This window comes from Echiichthys vipera (assembly GCF_963691815.1).
Source record: "Echiichthys vipera genome assembly, chromosome: 5".
Classification (NCBI taxonomy): domain Eukaryota; kingdom Metazoa; phylum Chordata; class Actinopteri; order Perciformes; family Trachinidae; genus Echiichthys; species Echiichthys vipera.
Genome location: NC_139830.1, coordinates 23,544,362 through 23,558,434, shown reverse-complemented (window position 1 = coordinate 23,558,434; position 14,073 = coordinate 23,544,362). Strand labels below are relative to the sequence as shown.

Below are 14,073 nucleotides of genomic sequence, written 5' to 3'. Positions count from 1 at the left end.
CCTTCATATACTGCACACATAATATTCTCAGCCATTCTTGGCTAAACTTTCACCATTTGAATATGTGCCCAGCTAAAACACAATACATATTACAGATTTATAACTAGAAATACTTGACACACAGTGTTGAGCTGCATCTCAAATTAATCTTCAAGTTCAGGGCTCAGTTTTTGTCCCTTAAAAGACATAAAATGATCTATGAAAAATTGCACTTCTACTTTTTGGTTTACTATCAATAATAAGAGCAGTATTTAGCTTAGTGTAAAAGTATTTATGGCTTTGCATCTTTCTTCTTGGAAGTCCTTATACATGTATAATGCATTTTGACAATAAAGGGACTGATGCTCAATTGGATCAATACGTATATTTATAGATTCATATACATATAGTTGTATGAGATTGTGAGCATTTTTTAGTCAGACAATTTAATGAAAAGGTTTGGAGACCAGTAAAAAGAAATTGGTATATTTGTTCAATGACAATCAAGAGACATAACACTTCTTGAAAAATTATTTATTTGCAGACCATGCTGTGCTTCTGGTCTATGTAACAAATACTTACAGCACATACAGTATGTATTTTTTAACAGTTACCATTCCCAAAACATCCAAATGTATATTTATAGGTAATACATATGTATATACATACATACATGTGCATAAAAAAAGCTCAGAATGCACTCAAAGCCTTAGAGGGCAACAAAAGAACCATGGTACATTGATACAGTGTCAAACCTATATAAGCAAGCAAATTGTGCACTGAAAAAAATCATACTTAGGGTAAACATTTCATGAAGATATGGTATCACAGGTTGCATAGAATTGTTTGCAATTTGAAAATAAAAATGCAAATAAACCTGACATTTATAAAGTAATGACTATGAAGTAAATGATATACAGTTGTGTGAGGTAATCCGATTTTGGCAATCCTGTGCCTGGATCTGGAGAAAAAACAAACAAAACAACACAAAACAAAAACAAAACATGGAAAGCTTGTATGATTTTCATCTTAAGTACACTATGGTTATTGAAAACATGGCACATAACCTGTATATGTGTATTGTATATTGAATTCCATATAAAAAAGTGATAAAGTTTGATAAAGATAGGTTCCAAGCTAAATTAAAAAGGGAGGTGAAATGGCATATGATTGCGTCAGCACTAAATAACGAGCATTGAAAAATAAATAAATACATTTCAAACCAGTGAATCAGGGAGAAGACAGCAGTTGTTACAGTAAAGACGACGGTTGAGGGTAAACATTTAATTCCCTTTACAGTAAGTTTTGAAGTTTGCTAAACTAAATTTAAAATGTGAACAGCAGAGTCAACAGTTAGCCCTGTTGTGAGAGGGTTCTGGAGTCCCAGCTATCTCTACTAAACTACAGTAGCATACCTGTTGTGCCAAGATTGAAAATCGTTCCTGTTGGAAAATAGATCTGGAACTGCTACTATAGTATACTGTACATTGCAGACCAGCTGTCTTAAAAGTCAATTTAATACTACAGACTAACAGTCTCACTTGCTGATTTGATTTATTGCCATTTGGCAATTAAAAGGTCTCAAAATCATACAGTGCTTCAACACCTTAACATTAGGGGGAATTTAACAATTACAACTGGCCATTGGTAAATACTGTTTTCCATGGGATACACTTTAAATACAAACTGGTGGAAATACAGTAGATCAGGTGGATTTGTCATTATTCCATTCAAATCAGTATTTAGACTTGTTTTAGCCTTAAAATACAGAAAGAAAGCATGCAAAAACAGTACAGGAAAACAATGGGAAAAATAAGTCTTACTGATCACACAGGACAAAACGTAACATACATTAAACCTTAAAATTCAATGATTTCTTAGGCACACACTGAATCTAAGGACAAGTCATTCTCCATAAGAACAGACAGGTTTACCCAGTGTAAGCTAACATGGACAATGTCTTGATGCAGCAAATCAAACATACAAAACCTGTTAACAACTACTACAGTATGTGGTGAAATATCAACCTTTGCTTGACCTAATCAGCAAATGCCATTCAAGTTAAGAGGCATCTTTTATAGCACCTTTGAAAACATAAAAAAACAGTTTTGGCATCAAAAGCAAATCAATAAGTGAGTGCTGAGAATGTGACTAGTGCCTTAAAACAGCTGCTAACAAAGTCCATCTCCAAGTTAGTGTCCGGACCACTCCGACTGTGGAAGTGATGCAATATTTCAAGTAGATTTCTGAATAGAATCAAAGCTGTTGTAGTTTGTGCTGCTTCACACAATCTTGATTTTCTTATCTAAATGTGAGGCACTTGCAAAACCAAAATATCAACTAAAACTCTCGATAATCCGTCTGTTTGTTAGACCTCTGAGCTGTCACTGAGGGCTTGTTTCATCATGGGCTCTGCGCTGCTGGAGCTCTTGGGTATGTCTTTCTTCTCTCGCTTATACCGTACTAGTAACACCACCACGACGATGATGAGCACCGTGAGGAGCAGCCCGACAAAGATCCCAATGATCAAAACTAGTTTGTCATCACTGTTGTCTCTCTGGTTGAGCTCACGGGGGATGATCCCTTTGGTGAAGATCTCCCTCTCAGGGCTCGTCCTCTGCTGGCTGCTGCGCTCCAGTGCAATGTGGAGGATGTTGGTGCCACGGTTGTTACTCCGACCAATCTCCTCTATTATGTCTGGCACGTCGTTGGCTGATCTTCTGGTGCGATGTTGACCCTTTGGAAGCAGATTTGTGTGCTGGCTCATCACATGGTACTCCAGGCTTCTCTTCCCTATGCCACGGTTAGCGTTGTCTCGAGAACGGACAGTATAGATGGTGTGAATGTACCACTCTCTCCCTGCAGACACCTGGGAAGAACAGCAGTCATTGCTTTAGAAAATGATAACTGATACATGGCATTCTTAAATTACACCATAAAATACTTTGAACATCGCTAGAAATGCAGCTACTGTCAAAATATATCTGGCCAAACATATGATACCACCTTAAACATGGACAGTGTTGCCAGGGCAGTTACTGTAAAATGGAGTTGGAAAGCAGATAAGTTTGCAGCCATTGGAGAACACTCATCGGGCCTGTAGACATACTGACTTTTTCTTCTTAACAAGCCAAGAAACACAGGCTTACTGACCAGAGGAAGCAATCTGGACTTGATGAGCGGGGGAGAGTCTGAGTCATACATATGATCCTGTTATAAGAGGCCATATAAAGGTCAGCCCACATGGTGATAGGATTGCTCACTCACAATAAAAGAGTATCAAATCAGTGAGTCTTTTTTATTTCTTGGCTTGTTAGGAAGAAAAAGTAAAATGTAAGTGGAAAAAAGATATTTTAAGGTCACTTTTTCTGTACACGTTATATTTATCTTGCACTCTACACAGCAGGATGCCACACGTTCACACGGGTTACATTCCAGGCTGAGTTAAGTGGCTACAGAAAAAACATTAATTCCAGCGCAATATAACCTCGGGGGTGCATAACAGATGAGTCAAATATGAGAATGTGGACTATGTGAGAATGCATGCTGAACGTGTTTCTTATATATTTATACTGACCTGAAAGAGAGCGGAGGAATCTATTCTGAAACCATCTGACCCGGGTTGTCTCACTAGTGCTAAAGCGCCGGGGTCATCCACCGCCAGGAAGGCATTAAAGGCTACATTGCCAAATGACCTGGCCTGGGTCTCCGGCTGGGCTTTGTCCTGGAGTATGAAGATCACACAAGAAGGAATATTTAGATTTGAATAGACACAGACACCTTTGACATTATGAGAGAGATTTACTTTTGTAACTTACAATTATCTTGAATCTGTAGAGTAGTGATGGAGCATCAGCCAGACAGCCAAACTCAAAGTTGCTGGGGTTGTATTTAGGGACATATCCATCAGCTCCAGTACACAGGAACACCTTCTCTATGTTACAAATAAATGAGTCGCCCAAGTTCTGCACTGGATCCACCATCACTCTGCTGTAAATTGTATCCCCTGAGGGAAGAGGAATACAGTTTTCATCACTGCAAACACATGCAAAATCACATGTGCATAAATTTGATGTATTCATTGAAATATGTACTATAAAATTATGTACACTTATGCAGTCCTCTCAAATTATTTTGTTTTGCTAAGACAACAGTATTGAGAAGAATAAAACCCCAGCTAAAACAACTCTATTGGTAACAAGAGACAGCAGTTAGACTGCAGTTGTTGAGAGAAATAAAATGCAGGCTCTCGTAATTAGCTTGTTTTGGGAAAAGACATTGAAGTGGTCAAAATGATACTTCATTGAGGCCACTTTTTCATTTCAATTCTCTGCTGAACCAACAGAATATTCATCACACAGCGATTCCCTTTTGATCTGTAGATCTAAGCAGTGAAACACATTCACAGCCACCCATGCAAATTCATTACCTATTTGGGCCTTGTTTGTTTGTTGTTTATTAAATCCACAAACCTTTGAGAGCAGTTGAAATTGTACGACTACATGTTACTGCCTTACCCTGGGAGAAGGCAGTGTCACTCTCCTGTCCAAAGCCCATGGAGCCGTCTGAGAGCCAGAGCGTCCGCTTAGAGAGTAAGATCATCTGCGTGTTCAGGCTGAACTCAGCAGCCACGGGGTCGCTAACCTAAAAAACACATAGAGGACAGACAAACACACACAATCCATATTTAGAGAAACCAAGCAACCGTAATACAACAGTAGGTAAACAATCTGTTTTGCAATTTGAATTTAGTGAAATACTGTGTATTATCTATATGCCGTGCAATATCATTAGTCTCATTTTCCAATATCCCCCACTCTCTGTCTTTGGCCATTTATACAATTTTTACATTTTATATCTTATTTTTATATTCTACATACATGTCTGCAGTGAGTAGGAGATGCTTTGAATCTCATTGTCCATGTGTATAGTGAGAATAAAAGGCATTCTGATTCTAATGTACAGGGGGCTACATACAGTATGTCTGGTCATATGTAGTTGTATTTTCAGTATAATACATAATAATACATTGAATAATACATTTCAAAACAATGTTAAAAAGTCTAAATTCACAAAAAATCACAAAATGTGTTTTGATGCTTTGACTACATTCCTATTTTTCTAGTCTATACTTATATTTTTGTATATAATATTATGTCTTTCCTTGCAAACTATTAGAGTTTATATGTTATTAAATGTGCTATATAAAAAAATGTCATAGTCATTTGCAAATCGTTGATGATGAGAGCAAGATGAGAGAAATAATTTGATTGCTTTTCTACATTTCATATAATCGTCAGTGGGAGCCTTTAGGGCTCATTTTTCAGTTAGTCAGCGACATCTCTTTGTCTTTGTTTCTGGCATTTAAATGGCAAAACGATTACCGTAATAAATTCGGTCAGTTTTGCTTTTATCACTGTAGAGGGTGTTTTGGTGCTGGGGATGCTTGGCATCAGGAACTGGACATATAGCACTACTGCTGCAGTCAAATGGATTAAAAGAAGGGTGTTGATTAGAGAATTGCTCCTGTCAACGTAAGTCAGAAGTGTTACAGTTTTATGGGCACTCGATTAGATGGAGTGAACCAGGAGGGAGTTTTTTCTTAGATTGTTTCCAGTGATGGGATAACAGAGACGCAAGGAAATAAATGACTGAAAAGGAGCCAAAAGGTGTGGCTTACAGGAAGTAATGAATGAAGGAGAATGAGTAAATTCATGAAAGTTATACCGGGATGACAGGTCTTTCATTAACTCACACATTCGCCTTCATTCATTGCTTCCTGTGAGACACGCATCTTGGCGTCATAGGCAGTAGGCGCATTTTTCAAATGTACAGTGGCCTGTATTCAAACAAGCAGTTGTGAATCCAAGTAAAATATATCACTTGATCAAAGCATGATGTTCATGTTGTTCAACTTCCATTACTGTAGCTGCAATAATATGTCTTGTTAGTAGTAAAAACCCTTGACAGGTTAAACCTCAAGTTAAGCCACCCATGCTTTAACTTGTGTGCCATGCATTGTCCCATATAGATTACACTGAACAGGTGATCTGTTTCTCAAGAATCACTGGTGCAGGTCGCGCGGCCTCTGGAACAAAGGGAAGAGAATTGTTTTGGATGGCGAGGAAGAACATGTTTTTTGGAGGTAGCCGGAGTAATGTCAGAGTTTGGCAGCCTACAGTTGAGAGGGGGGAAGTCTTTAGCTCCTTTGTATGGCTGTACCTCATCCATCTGAGGCAAACAAGGAAATCAGTGTGATTTGAGGAATATAATTACAGAGCAGAGGACTGGCAATCAAGCCAAGGCCGGATTTACTATTTACGGATTTAGTGAACTTACTATGCCTAGTGAGTTCACTTTTTTTTTTTTTTTGCAATGCATTACTTTTCCTGATTTGTATTTTTGTGTTTTTAGGGGAGGTCAGTTTGGTCTGATTGTGTATACTTGGACATTCCTTTGTTTTTCAGGTCTTTGTATCACAGAAGCTCCCTCATTGTTTTAGTAACTAGGCTTCAAATTTAAGCTGATTGTTATAAGATGGCAGAACCTCACAATGTATTTTTATAGTGACGTTAATTTTAAAAAATATTATCCTCCATTTTTTCCTGAATCCTGATTTTGCTGACTAAATTTCCTTACAAGAATCAATAAACTTTTTTTATTTCTTCCTATCGAATTTTAGACAAGGTAAGGTCACCTGTTGAAAACGGATGTCCATTTCGAAGGTAAGAGGCTCTCTGGGATTGCAGACAGGAGGGATGGTGTACTCCAGGCTGGGAGGGGATGTGCAGGTGACCAGCTTCACTGTGTATGTGCCAGAGTAGTCACGCACCTGAGAGGGAAATTAAATTTAGTATGTAGTAATTAAACTTCTTCTTGGAAAAAAAAAAGTTTACTCACAGCAAAATCAGATACGAATGTCCACTGCTGGATAGGCTGGTTGTAGGTCGGCTCATTCCTCACAAGACTGAGGTTAAAGGTCAAACCAGGGTGGTCCGGACACATGACCATGGAGGTGAGAGGTGAAGCTGAGAGAAAAATGCATCATTTCAAGAATATGTGTCATGTTAAACTACTTAAGAAATAAAAAGGACAAACCAAGAAAAATACTGTACCATCAATTTGAACTAATGATAAATGTGATTTTAATGCAGTATAGTTTGAAATGCTTTGTCACAGGTAAGCCATACTGTTAAAAGCTGAGTGAACACTCTCTACACTAAACATATTCTATAACAAGAAGTAAAGCATAACTTAAAATTCATGTAAAATATTAGAATATCAAACTCTTCTATACGAAATACTGTACCTGGATGTGCAAGCACAAAGAGGCCTCTGAATCGAGCCTCAGTGCGGAAGTTCACTACTAGTCGTCCCTGGCCATTTATACGCATACTGGTTGGGTACAGGGCACCTGCAAAGACAATCACAGACAGCTTTAATCCTACAACTTAATACATCCTTAAGTAGTCCTCAATTTCATATGCAAACTGTTGTTACCTTGTAGTTCAGCCTCTGGTGGGCTACCGATACCATCCCTCCATAAGATGGCAGTGTCGTACACAAAAGTGAGCCTCAGCTCTGACTGTAAGTCAAAATGTTGCCATCCTCCTGCTCCCACAGGGGAGTGAAACACATAGGACACATGGAGCGGTACACGTAGGGTCACATAGGACTGGACTAGATTCAACACCTGCAGTGAATAGCAACATTTTGTGTAAGAGCAAAACATTTAAATCATACTTTGCAGATTCATTTAGCCCTGTTAAAGAGGTAGCGAAAGGAAAACACTCAAGACTTATGAATAAAGTGCATGTGAAATACCTTGATCGAACTTGGCAATGCATGTTTTATGGAACTTAAAGCACACTTTCCTGGGAAATCATGCATTTAATGTTTACTTTAGGTAGGCATCAGTAAGTTCACTTGCTGTTCTATACACCCTGAATAAAGTGCATGTACAATACCTCTGGAGATAAAGAATAATAGTCCTAGTCTTCCATATTATGACATCAGTAAGTTAACTTTAATGCTTTTGTTTTATTTCCTATAGCTGTAAGATTGAATGTATTCTCTAAGTGGCCATGTACTCTAACCATTACAAATGAAGTACTGCAAGTTTTGTATTTTCAACTAATTAAACATTTACATTTGTCAGGGATATTGAGTCACTGCAAACTTTCCCTCTTTAAAAGAGCTGTCCTAAAATGGTCAAAGGACTCCAAGTGGTGAAAGTCCTCAGAGGGACTGTGCGGTGGTATCTGCGCTTTCCTCTGACCTGTGAGAGGTACCTGCCTGTACAGGCTCTGTGTTCATGTGGAGACGTGCCTACGCCTCTGGGTGCTGAGAGCTCAGGCAAATGATTTGCAGAATGGCCTTCTGACACATCCTGCTGGGCCTTAATAGATTCCTGTGGTCCTGTTAAGCTGGGCACTAAGCCCTACACTGTGACATGACACTGGCCCCCGGCCTGCACAGAGCTGTCTTTGCTCTGCCTGCCAACCCACTTAGAGGAGCACTCGGGTCACAGGGCACCCACAAACAAATGTGCTTTCTTTTTCCATTGATCCTACCTTACATACCCTGAAACTGAACCTGTGACGCCTCTGTCTATGCATCTACATACCGTCATTTGCTCTGTTCAACAGTAACCATAGCAACAAAATCTACATACAGTGCTGTACAAGACCTGAATGTATACCATATTCCCCTTGATGGAAAGACAATAGGGACAAGAACAGGGTTTTTATTGCTAGATGTGTTCTTCAGGATTTTGGTTAGAACCATTCATCTATCAAATTATTGGATTATCTCTGATCAGTGTAGTCACAAATCAATGAAGACAGTAGTAAAGTGCTCACCACTTAATGCAAAGTATGTGCATTATTGATTTACCCTCAAGGTAAAGTTTTATACTACCGGCAGCAGTCTTCTTACTTGTCAAGACCTGTTTTTTACCGCCACATTCTCATTTACATCATGTGGTTACAGGCAACAAAGTTTCACTTGTTGAGAAAGGCTGATATCACCTGGGTGGTGCCTTTTGTTATTAAATGAACCTGAAGCCATGTAAAATGAGAAACTCACATTATAATAACCAATATACACTCTTATGAACTGTCAGAGCCAAAATGTGCTAATGCTGTAGGGCTTTAATTAATAATCCTCAGTAGGCAGGGAGTGTAGTGGAGGTTTTCACCATGATGTGCCCTGTGCACTCTTACGGCTCTTCTTTATCAACACTCTACCTTAATTAACTGCAAGTAGAACAGTAGGTTTCCAAGGTGAATGCAAATGTTGAAGACTGCGATGTATGCAACTAAGGAAACATAGGGCTTTAAGATTTCCTCTTTCCAGCTCCACACATAACAGCTGCTGCTACAGAGCACGTTCTACACATAGCAGAACAGACGAACACAGATTTTTATGAGGCTGCTGGTAAGTGACTTGACACACGAAAAGACAAATAACTTGTCTTAGACAGGTTAGTCATTACTACAAAGGTTAACACAGGTCTCCAGACAATAATGGATGACTTCCCTACAGGCTAGTATTTACTTTAGGATCTTTTAAAGGAAAACCAAGTTAGCAATCAGGGTTTTAATTTGCCTGTAAATGATTAATTAGGAATGGAAATCCAGGCGGGTTTTGAAATTAATATGGGACAGAACAGACCAGTAACTGCTGAGTTCACATTCCTATCGTCAAAACTTCTTTGTTGAATTGACTCCTTACTCCTTATGTCTAGAGATGACAAAAAGGGTTAGAGGTGAGCTAAAGCTCAAAGGTGGGGCTGCTTACCTGTCCATCAGTCCCGATGGTGCCTCCACAGTCGCTGAGCAGCTCAGACATGTCGTAATAGCTGGTGAACTCCCACAAACAAGCCTCTAAGTTGAGGTTTCTGTAGAAGCGTAGCGTACTGGATCCCCTGAGGGAAGTACTGTATTGATAAGAGGCCGTCTCGCCGATCACTTCTGGATTTTTGGTAGCGTCAGTGAGGAAGCCGTAGCGAGTTTTGACCTCAGCGTAGTCCAACAAATTGGAGCAGCGATGGTTGCCAACACGTGTGCCGTCTGGGCTCAGTGTGAGCTCAAAGTTAGACAGGGCTCGAGTGGATACTACAGGCAGCATACCTGAGGAAAGATACACATACATTATAGCAGTCCAAAAGTGGAAGCACAGGAATGTTAGATTCACAGTTTAAGAAAAACTAACTAAGGTATTCTCTTATTAAAAGACGGTGGTTGATAAGTGACATATGGAACCAAGACTTTCCCAGCTCAAGAGTTCTTTCAAACCAACAACCTGCCTCCTAAGTGATATTTTCACTGATGAAAAGTATCAGTGTGCTGCTCTTACCATCAATGTGGGGCATGGTGACAGTTAGTTTGATAAGGTTGGGATGGTCCATATCTTCTGTTCCAGTGTACCGCAGCTTGGCAGAGAAGGGCTCGGCCCCCACTGTGCCTGCAACACGAGGCTGGCACATTCCTGCAACCACGCCATAAACAAACAAACATCAAACGTTTTGCTTCTCTAACAATCCTCCACAGAAAATTCTTTTATGTTTGAGTTTTCTGTGGGAGCAGGGACAGAAAGTACTGTATTGGGAGAGCAAAATGTACCCAGAAGCTGCTTATCGCATAGAGCTATTTCCATGAGAGAGACTAAACATTACATGCTACAGAATGAGCTGCACTCACCCTCGTCCATACTGATGGACACTATGGGGCTGCTGAGCTCCAAGCCTTCATCCCCGTTAGAGTTCACGCCCCTTGCGGCACACTGGACCCTGGAGCCAGACTGAAAGTAGACTGAATCCAGAGTGATGAGTTTGGAGGAGGTGAAAAAGGTATCAAAGTCAACTTCTCTCATAGGGCTGGTGACACCATCAGGACCGGTGGGGGCGCTAACGAGCCAGCGATATCGAGTTAGGGTGTTGTTGATGTTCTCGCTTACACAAATGGAGCCTGTTTTGTCATAGTCTGGGTACTTGGGGTTACAGGCCTGGAAAAAAAGAAGTGATAAATTGTGTTTGTGAGTAAAATGCACCCAAAAATCACTGCAGCAGCCAAAGTCATTTCTGCATGCTCCCGATGAGGCCTAGAGGTGGATGATAATTGAGCAAAGTGTGTACATCTGCTAAATACTACCTCATTAACAGTATTTACCTGTGAAACTACACTTACAGAAAGTCTTGCTAAATGAATCATTAGCAGAGTAAAGGAGTGAAAATTGTGCCACTAATTAGTCATTTTACTATCTCTTGGGACATACAGTGACACAAATGACAGGGTATCCAGCCACAGGGAGAGAGTTCCAAGTCCTGTCGATGTCATCGTAATGCAACAGAGAAACCACTCTGGGCACAGAGGGGAAGGTGACATCCGCCATGCTGTTGGTCTCCTCAATATAGATTATGGCTTTGCTCATCTGTTGATTGACAAGCAAGGGCAATTTAGAAGAAGTTAATGGTGGAGGTACACTTGACAGTTAAATTATATGTTAACTTGGCTCAGTTTTCACCTTCGTCTCTGCCACCATGTTTTCATCAGGCTTCAGGTGCACAGTGAACGCCTCCCTCATTTCTCTGACGCTATCATATAAAATCTCCACCTCCACATGGTGCTCTGTGTCCCCCTCTTTGAACACAATTTCTGAAAGCAGAGATTTAATGCAATTATATTTTTAAACACATTTAAAATAAATTGTGTTATGATAAACGTAACCTGTAGTCATATTTACCCTCAGATATGGGATGGTAGTCTTCTCCAGAGATGGCAGATCCGTCCTTCGTGTGAACTCGGACAACAGAGACCTTGGAGGTGTCTCCAACACGCAGCACTGGGATCTTCACCACAGTCACTTGGCCACTTAACTTTGGCTCATTCACGCTGAATTTGGTCTCTCCAAACCTAATGATCGCCTCTGTGAAAGCATGGCATACACTTTAGTTTCAATCACAGCATACCACATAGTTGTTGCCCCAGTGGTAGATCTAGGAAAACGGCAACATGCAGACTAAACTAAATATGCTCTAATCATATAAATATTCTGCACATGGGGGGGATTTAAACAGAATTTTTGTAAGGGACATTGTGTAACAAAACATTCTTACTGTCTGCATCGTCTTTTATCTTGATGAGTGTTTCATTCTGCCCTCCTATAGATGCTCCAAATGGAGATTCACTCTTGGGGCTTCCCAACACAAGGCGGAGCTCTTCTTCTTCCTCATGTTCTGTGTCATCAACCAGTACCAGTACACAAGGCTTTTCAATCTCTCCTGAAAAAAAGTAAAGGGAAGAGAGAGTGAGGGCCTATTCGCCTATTTGTTATAGATTTTACCAACTTTAAGAACACACAAACCATGCAAAGGGACTTGTGCTAGGTTTTACTACACCACCTGGTAAGAAGGTGATGATGGAACCATCAGTGTTGGGCCTCTCATTGAAGTCCATCATGACCTGGGCTGTCCCCTGCCTGCTGTAACAGCGTACTGTAGACTTGTAGCTGATATCTCCACTACGGTATACAAAAGCTGAGATCTGCCCTGAGTTCTCATTACCCACATACACGGCATCACGGAACTGCACCTTCGGCACTGGAACAACATGATTAGACGCATAAATCAACACACGAAAGATACAGTATAGATATCTTAAATCACTAAGTGTATTTACAACCCAGATTTAGACTCACAGTCTGTCACCGAGTCATTAATGAGGATAGTAGCCTTGCTTGGCTCCCCGAGGATCCCATTCATGGGCATCCGGAGTACCAGTTCAAACTTCTCTAGCCCCTCCAGCACGGGCTGGCCAAGGTCATCCAGGATGGTCACACGAAACTTCTGCATGGTAACCCCCGGTGCAAAGTCCAGATTCCGGCTGATCCCGACGTAATCCACACCAGCTGCTCGAAAAACACAATAGAAATCAGGAGTGTTTCAAGGAACATAGACAGTCCTTTTGGGATTCTCTGGATACAACACAAATGGACTACAGCACTTGATCTTATTTCGACAGCAGTTCTCATGTTACTTCATGATTCATTTGGCAGTGGGTGAGATGAAAGGATACACCCTGTGTGCTGACAAAATGACGCTTCTGTCTCATGGTCGATAGCCATGAACAGTTGGAATTTGCTGCCTGATTAAAGGAAAGCTACAAGAAATTGGATATCTCCCCGAGCGTAAACAGGTTATTCATTTGCCATTCTTTGAAGAGTCTGAGAATTGAGAGCTCACCCTTTGCCCACAGGCTTTTCTCATGTACTTCTGACCCAGTTTTGTGTGTAAGTGTGGGCTTGCATTTAACATGCTGTATATGATTAGATGCTAGTTATTTTTACGGTTATAAGGGGGGAAGAGCAGATATGTTCAGAATCTGTGTAAGGGAGACAAAACTGCCTGGAGGCAGAAGATAATAGAGGCTATAGACAAAGCTTGAGGAGATGGCGACCAGTCTTGGAGTCCAAATAAAAGTATATCAGCCGCCTGCAACAGAAAAAGCCCTGACTTTTCTCACCCTTACTTAAAACAGTGTTTACATTCCCCAGTTCATCTACCTACCCAATATATCCATCTTTAACACCACAATGGACTCTTGAGCTCAGAAAAACAAAGAGTGACACACTGATGACTTAAGTCTATTACTATTATTATCATTATTATTATTATTATTATTATTATTATTATTATTATTATTATTAATATTTGCATTTCTCTAAGAACTAACTAGCTAAGGCTGTCAGAGAAAGGCCCCTTGCAGTGACACGTACCCTCAGCGGAGACAGGATCTGTCTTTCTGGAGCGTACTGTGACAGTTCCTCCTTTGGAAAGATCCGTCCCCGTCCTCCAGACCTGCACCTCCACGAAGCCATCACTCTCATCCACGTGGTAATCTGTGTTGCCAAAGTAGAAGATAGGAGCTGGAGAGAACAACAGAGGAAGAAGTGAGGGGGATGTAATCCATAATCATCTTTTAGCTGTTTCACAACAGGATACTTGAATGCCTGTTGTAATTATTGAGTTGAATCTGTAATAGCTAGCGTACTCTGTAAGATGATTACAGGAGAAATGAGGGCATGTTTCTATCG

The 14,073-nt window shown here is 40.4% G+C and overlaps 1 protein-coding gene across 1 annotated transcript in view; it reads right to left on the bottom strand.

Moving 5' to 3' along the window:
* Nucleotides 1-548: 548 nt before the first annotated feature.
* frem2b (FRAS1 related extracellular matrix 2b) overlaps nt 549-14,073 on the bottom strand; it is a 60,122-nt gene continuing 46,597 nt past the window's right edge. Inside the window, exons 7-24 of the mRNA XM_083913845.1 lie at nt 13,756-13,905; nt 12,679-12,888; nt 12,383-12,580; nt 12,098-12,262; nt 11,725-11,907; nt 11,506-11,636; nt 11,257-11,412; nt 10,683-10,986; nt 10,339-10,470; nt 9,781-10,112; nt 7,480-7,672; nt 7,289-7,393; nt 6,880-7,007; nt 6,677-6,811; nt 4,497-4,623; nt 3,798-3,985; nt 3,557-3,703; nt 549-2,848 (exon numbers count right to left, since the gene is read on the bottom strand). Coding sequence (XP_083769971.1) covers nt 2,348-2,848; nt 3,557-3,703; nt 3,798-3,985; nt 4,497-4,623; nt 6,677-6,811; nt 6,880-7,007; nt 7,289-7,393; nt 7,480-7,672; nt 9,781-10,112; nt 10,339-10,470; nt 10,683-10,986; nt 11,257-11,412; nt 11,506-11,636; nt 11,725-11,907; nt 12,098-12,262; nt 12,383-12,580; nt 12,679-12,888; nt 13,756-13,905 — 3,485 coding nt within the window. The 3' untranslated portion in view covers nt 549-2,347. The remainder of the gene's footprint in view (nt 2,849-3,556; nt 3,704-3,797; nt 3,986-4,496; nt 4,624-6,676; nt 6,812-6,879; nt 7,008-7,288; nt 7,394-7,479; nt 7,673-9,780; nt 10,113-10,338; nt 10,471-10,682; nt 10,987-11,256; nt 11,413-11,505; nt 11,637-11,724; nt 11,908-12,097; nt 12,263-12,382; nt 12,581-12,678; nt 12,889-13,755; nt 13,906-14,073) is intronic.